The sequence below is a fragment of the Magnolia sinica genome, chromosome 12, assembly GCF_029962835.1.
Source record: "Magnolia sinica isolate HGM2019 chromosome 12, MsV1, whole genome shotgun sequence".
NCBI lineage: Eukaryota > Viridiplantae > Streptophyta > Magnoliopsida > Magnoliales > Magnoliaceae > Magnolia > Magnolia sinica.
In genome coordinates this window covers 44,358,577-44,369,245 of record NC_080584.1, presented here as the reverse complement: position 1 = coordinate 44,369,245, position 10,669 = coordinate 44,358,577, and the positions used below count along the sequence as shown (strand labels likewise).

Below are 10,669 nucleotides of genomic sequence, written 5' to 3'. Positions count from 1 at the left end.
CGCAACAGCTTCAGGAAGTCCAGAAATTTAAAGGTTGATCATAATTCTTTGATTCTAATAAATAAAGAAAGGATCAAAGGGGCATCTGTTGGAGCATAAAATAATGAAGAAAGATTGAAAAGGAGAAGATCAAACACTACAATAATTGGGAGTTTTACCGGCGCTCGAAAGTCGCCGGTAAAAGCCACTGAAAGCGCTAGTAATTATAATAGTGGCGCTAACCAAGTGTCGATAAATGGGTATGTCGGGAAAAGTATTGGCGGTGTTAGGTGAGTTTTAGCGGCGCTTGTCTGAGCACCAATTATTATAGTTTTTCCCAACGTGAATAAGTGCCGGTAAAAGTTGCTCTGAGCACTGATACAAGTCGTTTCTGAACACTTTTTCTCATGAAAAAGGGCCGTAAAATTTCTACACAAGCGCCGCTAAAGCTTTTGTATAGATTTGATAAGCCTGCATGCTAGTAATTTCTTTTATTATATATAATTCAATTGAAACCTGTATTTTTAAAATATTTGAAACATAAAAATGATGCCATACAAATAAAACTAAATATTAAGCAAAATTTATATTACTAGACAATTAAAAAAAATATAATATTTATTACAATACACATCTTCAATTTGATGAGTTGGCTAAAAAAATATTAATGTTAATTGATAACTAATACAACGGATTTCCTTCACTTAAGGGTTATCTGGGGGGCTTATGCCATATAAATATCCTGCAATTTGAGTCCGAAGATCTGCTATGCAAATAAACTTCTTCAAAATGTTCTTGGGCATGATGTATGTGTAGCCTGTCTCCTGTAATCAGGAATTACTCACATAAGTTCAGTTTCCAAAACCTTGAAAGTTAAAAAAATGCATATAATGGAAAATAACCATAATTATTTACCTTAATGTCCTCAGTGTTTACATAAATATGATTTGAGTCTAAGATATAGATTCGTCGCTGAGATTGCTTACACACGCCAATCAGTTTTAAAACCAAATGCTGCTTGCTCATAGGGGCTTGTTGTGATGACAATGAGTTCATCGCCGTGCACAATTGTTGTCCTTGTTGTGACTGCTATAAGTTGGCTTGCTTCTTTCACCTGCACATGACGATTTGCTAAAGATTATTAGCCAAGTGAAAATCGGCAAAGAAGCTTCTCAGCTTAATAGACTTTTATTAAACACATCACCTACTTCTCAATCTCCGTAATCTGTTGCCTCTGTTGTGAAGGTGGAGTTATCTCAGCCCCCAGTATTATATCACGAATTTCAGACTGTGTCAGTGCCGAGGTGCTTATATTATTCTTCTTAGCATAATCTGAGAGTATAAGATCTCTCAGAGTAACATCAACCTGCATTGAAGGAGATATTAGCAACTCTCATATATGAAAATTAAGGTAGCAATGACCAATTCTACTTCAAAATGCATCATGGTATATGATTTCACACATTGTAACAGCTATTGGGTCTATCAACACATGATAGACAATTGTCTACTACCTCATTGGGGTTAATTCCAATAGGGAGCTACAAGATTTGAAACGAGTAAATTTTTCTAAGTATGCATGTACACATTAGGGTATATGAGCATTCATGAATGTATGCATCTAACAGTCTGCGTGCATTCAATAGCATCTTTTTTTAATGTTCCAACCCTGTAAGGGGTGTGATCAATTTAATAGATAAGAAATACCTAGATGCGGGCCATTCCTGGTAATTTTCAAATAACAACAACAACAACAACAACAACAACAACAACAATAATAATGTAATGATAAGGTGGTGACTCTGATAATTTTAAGAGTATTGGATTTCTACTCAAACAACAAGACTTACGTCCAGGGCATAGTAAAGAATATGTGAAGTGGTACTTTCAGTGCCTTAGCCACATGTGTATGTCCTGAACAAGCATATATGAATGGGTCAGCAAATGAATTCCATGCTTAAATTACGCATAAAAGAGAAATATTGACAATCTCTTGGTCCAAGAAAAAAATTATATAAGATATAAATCCACATTGAACAAGCTTCAGATTTAAAGAAGCGATTTCCTCACATTTGAAGCACTTGAATTGAGAAACAAAACATTAGAATTAACAATTTGCTTGGTAGCAGGAGACAACAATACCTGTACTATTACAATGATTGCAGCCACAATTTGTTTCCAAGCAAATGGGATTAGTTTCCACTTTTCTTTTTCTTCTTCTTTTTTTTTTTTTAATTTTTTTTAATTTTTTTTATTTTTAAGTTCTTGTTTAGCAAGCCATACTAACTACAAATTTAGCTTACTAAAAGTCCATACAAAAAAGGAAGACTTAATTAACTAAATTTCTAAAAGTTTTAGAGGAAATGGATGGAGGTCATTAGTAGTAAAACAGTGGAAATTCAGTAACAATTCCTTGATTTTTGAGAAATATAGCCATCAATCCAACCAAACAAAAGCAAAGAAGTAAACATTTTTTGAGATTTCAGAAAATGAACAGTCATGTTGGATGTGGATATACTGTAATCAGAATGCTCTCCAACCAAAAAAGTAAGAGCCGCTAATAGCTTAACAAACAAAAAGTAAGAACACGATTAAAAGAAACTAAAAATCAATCAAAAGAAAGCAAAAAAGTAAACATTTTTTGAGATTTCACACCTTTGCTGCATGGGAAAATCTAGATTGATGAGCTGAATTTCTTGCTATCTCACAGAGATCACAAGCAGTGAGCTTCCATACCTGAAAAAGTATCACTCTTTAAGTGACCTGACCTTGGATGTTTGAACAAAATAGCAGGAATTGAAATCAAATAAACCTGTGCGGCAAAACTATATTCCAGAAACAAGGAGTTGTTGCTCAATGGAGACATCGCCAATCCAATCTGAGAAATAAATGTAATAGATAAGCATTAATCACTTTCACAGAAAATGGGAATGGTGATTCAAATAACAAAACTATAAAACAGAGCTTAATAACATTTGTAGGATAATCACCTGTGCAACCATATAACAAAATTATAAGGTACTTGATAACAAAAATAAAAATATATATATAAGGATGCACTGTCAGCAATTATGTGTCAGGGGATCTTTTCAAAAGTTCTACTTATCAAGACAGTGCAAACAGAGAATGACAAAAACACAATGTCTAATCAATGCTTCTATTACTTACACTTCCTTTCCCTCCAAAGCCTTTTCTGATTTTGACTTTTGAAAGGCTTCTAGCTGTTCTAAATTCTTAAATTACAAGATTATCAGAAAAAACAGTCAAGGTAAATTACCAAAGAAAAAGAAAATAAAAAAGGAAAAAAAGAAAAGATGAGAAAAGTTGTACAAACGGAGGTAAACAGGCATCTCGTAGGGAGGTAAAGAGAAGAACGTGAACTATACAATGTTTGACTAGACTAAACAACATTTGTTTTAACAAGCAAACATATAGGCAGATTGATCTTCCTACAATCCAAGAGGTTTATCAAATGTGACTCATCTTGAATGAGCATATCCCAAATATCTCATCCATCATTGGAAGCAAAAAATAAAAAAAATAAAAAAAAATCCATATGCTAGATAGTTTCTTTTTTTTTTTTGGTCATTGAATGTGAACGATTGGCTAAACCACCATTTCCATGTCACTATTTAGACTTCCAAAGCATCGTCTGTCAATGATGGGCCCAACAAATGAACTTTCTAGGTCACCATAAGGGCCCCACCCATATAGTTTCTTGGCCAAGCAAAAAAAAGTTGTGTTCAATGGGGCATCATAATTCTTTTGGGTGTGAAACGATGTCCGGCTGAGGAATTCAAAAAATAAATAAATAAATAAAATCCCATGTGAAAGCATTTTGAGTTAGCATTAAAATGATTCCTTAATAATGTGATCCCTCCATGATTCTAGGAAGTTATTGCCAAAGTATGGTGGGTACAAGAATACAATGGGATTATAGTTTTGAGGTTTTTAACTGGCCTTCTAATTTGTTTAGAAATTGGTTAGGTCTTATTTTTATTTTATGCAAAAGTAGAAAAATGTGAGGGACTGCTTAGGTGAATTTTTTTAATGACTACAATTAGATTGTATGGTTAGTTGGGATTTTTCCATACTTATACATGCTTGTAGACCCTCATTTGATGATAGTCGAACATAGAATTAGGCTTCTTCTTTTCTTTCTTTTTTTTTTTTTTCCTATTCTTAAGAGAGATTCTCTCCCTTTTGGAAGAGTGAATCTTAATTCTTGGTTGTGATGCTTAAGCAAATTATTGGGGTGCTAATGCACATCATGGTATGGATCTGGCATAAAAAAATAATAACAATAAAAATTATATGATCCAATGGTTTCATCCAAATGTGGAAGTTCATTTGCCTGATGAATGTGATCATTGCTCTGTTTTCAAAATGTTTGTAGATGCATAGCTAACAAATGGGTGGAGCTATCAAACCATGAAAATGCACATATGGGTGTGTAAAAAGATATTCAACATGCTTCAATACAAAGTTCATGTAGAAAGTCGAGTTTGTTTGACAGTGTCCCTGATTGTGCATGTGCATGACCGAAGATCAATGTTGTTTGATGTTGGCCATAGTTGTAATGAAAGAGGAATCATAATGCACAAAATTATAATGCTTCATGATAGTCAAAGGTTGGCCTAGATTTTGATTTTGAAAATTTGATTTTGCTGGCCCAGGCCCAACCCATTGCCAAGCTTTGTTAAAAGGAGAATATTACATAAGATAGATGCCATTCACGTATGAAAACTATCTTAATATGCATTAACCCAAAAATCACAAGCTACTTATTGAGAAGTCATGAATTACAAATAAAATCAATGTCAAACTGACTGCTGATCAGAAACTATCCTTAAGAGAAAAAGCAAACTGCCTAAAACAATGGAAGATCTACCATACCTCAATTCCAACATTATGCAAGGCTTTCACCATTTGTTAGAACTAGCATAGCGGTTAATTGATTAATGATAAACAGTTCTCTAGATTTTTCTTTATGAATGGGTGAATATTATTGGGAGGGAAAAAGCAAACTGCCTAAAACAATGGAAGATCTACCATACCTCAATTCCAACATTATGCAAGGCTTTCAACATTTGTCAGAACTAGCATAGCGGCTAATTGATTAATGATAAACAGTTCTCTAGATTTTTCTTTATGAATGGGTAAATATTATTGGGGGGGGGGGGGGGGGGTGGGGTGAAGCCAATTTGACACAAGGCCCCATCTTTTGCCAATTTGTTCACCCATTTATTAGCAGACCATTATGTGGTTGACAACAGCAGTCAGTGATTCAGATAAGCCTTTTGCTTCTTCTTAGATGGATGACAACGTCCAATGATTCAGTAAGTCGTTTGCTTCTTCTAAGATGTTATTGAGAAATGTTTATGCCAACAAAAGAAAATTGTTTTGTAAACATACATGAAAGAAAAAATTTCCTACAGGGAATTGTTTTCACAGTCAGAATTGTCTAATCACCACTCTTCATTTTCTTGAAAATTTTCTCAATAGGTCCTACTGACTCTACAGTTGGCACATTTGTACATCTATTTCAACTTTTTAAAATAGTGGTTCACACTATAGATGAGTCATAGCTCATAACCAAAAAGAAAAAAGGAAAAAAAAAAGAATGAATGAATGAATGAATGAAAAGAATATCAAAGGATGACTATGACCACCAATTGGTGGCCCATATGAACAGTCAAATGAAAAGTACTCAATTGCTTATTAAGTTGGGAAATAACCCGCTGGGCATTTAAGAAACCTGCGATTATTGGGGAAATTGCTTATTAAGCAACAAATTAAGTATTAACTCAAACATATTTAGTGCTTAATAAGTGATTTTTAATGATCACAAGCGCTCATTTCTTCAATGACAAATGGGCCCTAAATATTTGAAATAGGTGCAAACCTGATTTCTGCGGACTCCTTTGTTCAGGTTATGAAAGTTACGTTCTAAAATCCACTTGTAATACCTGGAAGGATGCAACCATAAACAGACACACTCCAAGTTAGGAAACATACTAAGTGCTGTAAGTAGTCCCTTACAAGCTAAGGGTAGTGTGCTTACTGTTTCTGAAGGGGAGACATTTCAACCCGGAGGATGTGCTCAATATTTGGAGGTAAAGACTTCTCCACATCCTTGATAACTCTTCGAAGAATGTGAGGCCTCAATTCCTTGTGAAGATTAGCAAGCTAAAGAAAAACCCAATAAACTTCAACTACATATGGAAACAAAATATACCACATGGAACTAAGAGTGCAAGGTAAGTGATAAAACCTCAATGTCATTAAAGGAGCTTAGATTCTTGTATTTTTCAACAAAATCATCTTTATTCTTGAATTTCTCTGGATCAAGGAAATGTAATAGAGCCTTATTACATAGCAACAACAAAGAGGTCAGCTGACGCAAATATTATTGCACACATTCAAGAAATCAAACAAGCACCAAGAAATGCACTAAACAGAAACATGACATATAATCTCTCCATAAATAGCACTGGAAAAGTACTGCTCCAAATATAAGCAAGAAATGTAGAAAACAAAATGACTTGCAATTTAAGCAATCACATGGGAATACAAAATATGGACAAGTCTGAAAAAAATAAAATAAAATAAAATAAATAAAAATCAACCGGATCCAATAGAAAAAAAAAAGCCTCAATAATAACAGAGCTTGAATCAATGATTGAACATAGATCCAAATGAGCAATGAATCATGCATGATAAACAGAAGTCAAGGAGTTTGCAATGGCTTCATACAATACAGATGGTTAACTGCTAAGTTCTATAGTCATTATAAATTCAAACAAAAAAAAAGCACTAGAAAAACCCAAACAAAATAGTGGCTCATCATCTCCTTCACCTTGTCTACGAAGGTCTTAGCTGTGAGGGCTCTAATAATAAAAACACTGAAAAAGCCTTAATAATAAGTCCCAAAACAGAAAAACCCCAATTGAAAGCCTGACCTAAATGCTAATCCATCAGAAAACTTAAAACAAAAATCCATAATCAAAACCCTGATAATAATAAAAAAAATCCCTACCAATCAGAACTGATGGTGGACGATTGCAGGTGGAGATGTGCTTGGTTGTTGATGATGAGGGACGGGCGGCCTCTTATGATGGTAGCGGCTTTCAATAGAGGTTGGGCGGCCATGCACTGACACATCTAAAACACCTCAAAGACCCTAAACCTGCCCCAATCAAGCCCTAAACCCCCAAAACCCAGCAAAATCGAGCAAAAAACCGATGAATCCACAACCAAGATATAACAGAAGATGAGGAAATCCCGACCTTGGACCTCATTCTCGAGGCGGTTGAGCTCGACCCTGATGGGGTCAGATCCATGGAGGAGGTTGATAAGATCATCAATGTGCACGTGTGATTGAAGAACCCTTCCTACGGCCCTTGAAGGAATCAGACGGCAGCAGAATCGACGGCCGGGATGCGTCGCATGAGGAGGACGGGATGGCGAGGAGATGGAGTCGTGGCGCCTGCATTGCTGGTGCTTGAATCCACCATCAGAGATCCGATCTGGTTTCTGTACGTTCATGAAAGATCAAAACCCTAGAAATCGAGAGAGAGAGAGAGAGAGAGAGAGAGAGAGAGAGAGAGAGAGTCGGGGCAGGTACAAGGAGAGAGTCGGGGGCTGGGAACGAAACAAGGGAGTTGGGTTTATATATATATATATTATATATATATATAGTGAAATGCGTGGGCACCGTTTTACATAGCGCCGCTGAAAGATGCACCCAGAGTGCCGAGTAAGCACGTTTTTGTTGTAGTGAAAGGAGAGTTGGAAGAATGAGGAAGAAAGAAGAAGATCAAGCATCTTATTCAGTAGTTTCGCGGGTCGCGCAACAAGTAGTTGGTTGCGCAGACCGCACAAATAACCTAATTTATCATACGAGCCGCGGAATGGATTTCCTCCATTGCACGAGTTACGCAACTGACTTCCCCGTTGTGCGGGTTGCGCAACCAAGATTAGATATTGGTTATTATGGACGATCATATCTGATGCAAGGTGGGCCCCATGGCATAAAGATCGAGGGTTCATACGTGTGGAGGGCTATAAATACCTCACTCCCCCTCTCATTTGAGAGAGAAGAATTTTGGAAGAGGAGTAGAGCTCTAAAGGGAGACTAAAGGTGAGAAGGGGAAGGAGTCATTGGTTGCGCGTGTCACGCAACCAACAAATTGGTTGCACGGACCGTGCAATCAACAATATGTTGCGCGGGTCTCGCAACTAGGTCATTATATGGTCAGTGACAAAAGAGGCCAAAGTGCCGTTGAAATCATTCAGTTCTATCTTCGTCGCTCTAAGCTCTCCTTTTGCACAAGGGACAAGCCCAAAAGGGGGAAAAATCGAATGATCAAATCAACACAACATTCCTCCTAAGGAGATGACTGAAGCAGATGTCGAAATGCTGCCGAATTCCAGATTCGACATTCAAACTTTGTTAATTTCAATTCATGTATTTCAAATTATCTATCTTAGAATCAAGGGATATTAGAGGATGTAAATGAACTCAATACTATTAATACAATGATTGTTTTGTATATTCTTCCTTTGTTATGTTCTGATAAGATAATTCCCTCCAAATCGAATGCATTTGTTTCTTGTTCGAAACATGAAGCATATCAAATTATTAGGTGGACCATACCTTAAGAAACAGTAGTGATTGACCATTAATGGGCCACAAAAGTTTTGGATCAAGCTAATATATGCTTTTTCATCCAGGCTTATGTAACCTTATTAACAGATTAGATGGAAAATAAACACTACAGAGACATTAAGGTGCACCCTACGAAGTTTTTATTAGTGGTGTGTTCAATTACCATTGATTCCTATGACATGGTCCACCTAACATTGGATTGTAAGAATTCTATAAGGTGGGCCTTATTGATCAACGGTTTGGATTTTCCTAAGGGTTGGATAATGTGATCAGGTGTACCAATGGACCCCACTAAGTTGTGATGCATCTAAAATCGTATATGGGGTGGTGTGCTACAACTGTGATACATACATAATGTTTTAATCGATCTGAAATTACCAAATTCGTGTGGAGCCATAGGGAGAAGAGTTTTGATGGGTTTCAAACTCATATGCCCTCTATAACTATAAATCAAGGCTGGGTCCCCAATCCAACACATCGATAGAAGCAAAAATCTCATCAAAACTTCTCTAAGGGTGTAAGGAAATGAAGATTGCGGCATCCATCCTACAACAATGGTGTCTCAATAAGGTATGTCATCTAGTTCTTTTGATCCCCATATCTGATGCATAGCACGGTCCTTACAATTCCGCATAAAGTCTTATAATTGGTATCAGAGATACTATGCATCAGCCACGGTAGATCGGTTTGGATTGTTGAATCCTTTCATGGCCCAGATCTAACACGTTCATTGAAGGAAATTTAGAATCAGACTTGTGCCATCGATCTCAGATAAATCAATCAATGGAATCAATTGATGATAATCTGAAAAGGAGATCTTAAGTAGTCCTAGAGGGGGGTGAATAGAACTATGTTAAATAATCGAATAAAGTGTTAAATAATAAATAAATCAGAGATCTCAATTGCACAAGTATTGAAACGTTGATTCAAACTGATTCATAGGACAACCTTCACCCAAACAAGTTTAGGTAGGACAACCTTATTTTACGAATGTGATAAAAATCAAAATCCCAAATTGAGCAAGAAAAAATAAAACTAAATACTACAAGCATTCACCACTTTAGCATAAAAGGAATTACAAAGATTCACCATAAAAAGATAAAAGCATTCACCACAACACCAAGAGTTATAGTGGTTCGATGTGTCAACAACTGTTCTCAAACAACCACACCTACTCCACTCCCAAAATTACTATCCACGTAATCTTGGCTTTCACTAAGAACAATGTTTTCATAGGGTTACCTTAAAACCTAATACAGTTGTGATTTTACTGGGCTATCACAAACAAAGAAACCCTTCACTAAGATTTTCTGGCTATCTCAGAAAAACCAAATACAAAATGTAAATGTATACTTGTCTTCATCGTAGTTGAAGCTGTAGCCGAAGAACCGATTTTCTTGAATTTCAAATGTTTAATGTTCAGTTTAATAGAAAAGGTCCAAGGTTCTATTAAATTTAATCAAGAAAAACCAAGCAGTTAATTATATTAATTCTCTTAAATTTCAATAAGAAAAGTATTCACTCTCTTTTTAGAATCAAAATGATAGAATTTAAGATTAAGGAATTTAAAAAAAAAAAGCTATAAAATTATTTATAAATATTGTTTATTACCTTGACAATATCTAGGGCTTCTCTCTCTCTCTTGCAGAAGGATTATAGTAGTGATAATTGAATAATATGAATTGAGAGAGAACTTCAATTTATAGGCAACAAAGTTGCTTTCTTCGACTAGCCTAAGATAGTCTTTGACTAGCCCAAGTACCGGATTCAGTTCCAACGAATTTTTAGATTTGAACGGGATAAGATTTAACAAATCTTCAACTGGTCGAAGGCTCTGCTCGACTGGTTGAAGGTGGTCTTTAACTGGTCGAACATAGTCTTCGACTGGTCAAAGGAGCCAAAATCCGAATTGATTTAATTGTTAGACTTCGAGCCGAGAAAGTCTCGACTGGTCGAAGATTGTCCTTCCACGGGTCGAGCAGACTACTCGACTGGTCGAAGGTGTAATAGAAATTCTGT

General features: G+C 35.9%; 1 protein-coding gene across 5 annotated transcripts; it reads right to left on the bottom strand.

The window, feature by feature from the left end:
• Nucleotides 1-548: 548 nt before the first annotated feature.
• LOC131221285 (uncharacterized) lies at nt 549-7,629 on the bottom strand. Of its 5 annotated transcripts, XM_058216490.1 has the most exons (9): nt 7,369-7,629; nt 7,019-7,275; nt 6,254-6,346; nt 6,044-6,168; nt 5,885-5,948; nt 2,792-2,857; nt 2,635-2,715; nt 970-1,093; nt 549-803 (listed from the first exon to the last, which is right to left on the bottom strand). In XM_058216490.1, the coding sequence occupies exons 4-9, from the start codon at nt 6,061-6,063 to the stop codon at nt 691-693; spliced, it is 468 nt and encodes a 155-aa protein (XP_058072473.1). In that variant the 5' UTR covers nt 6,064-6,168; nt 6,254-6,346; nt 7,019-7,275; nt 7,369-7,629; the 3' UTR covers nt 549-690. The 5 variants fall into 5 exon arrangements, 3 of the variants coding, with proteins under 3 accessions (XP_058072473.1, XP_058072472.1, XP_058072474.1); XM_058216489.1 differs by having other exon boundaries at nt 7,019-7,629; XM_058216491.1 differs by having other exon boundaries at nt 6,254-6,321; nt 7,019-7,629.
• Nucleotides 7,630-10,669: the final 3,040 nt, after the last annotated feature.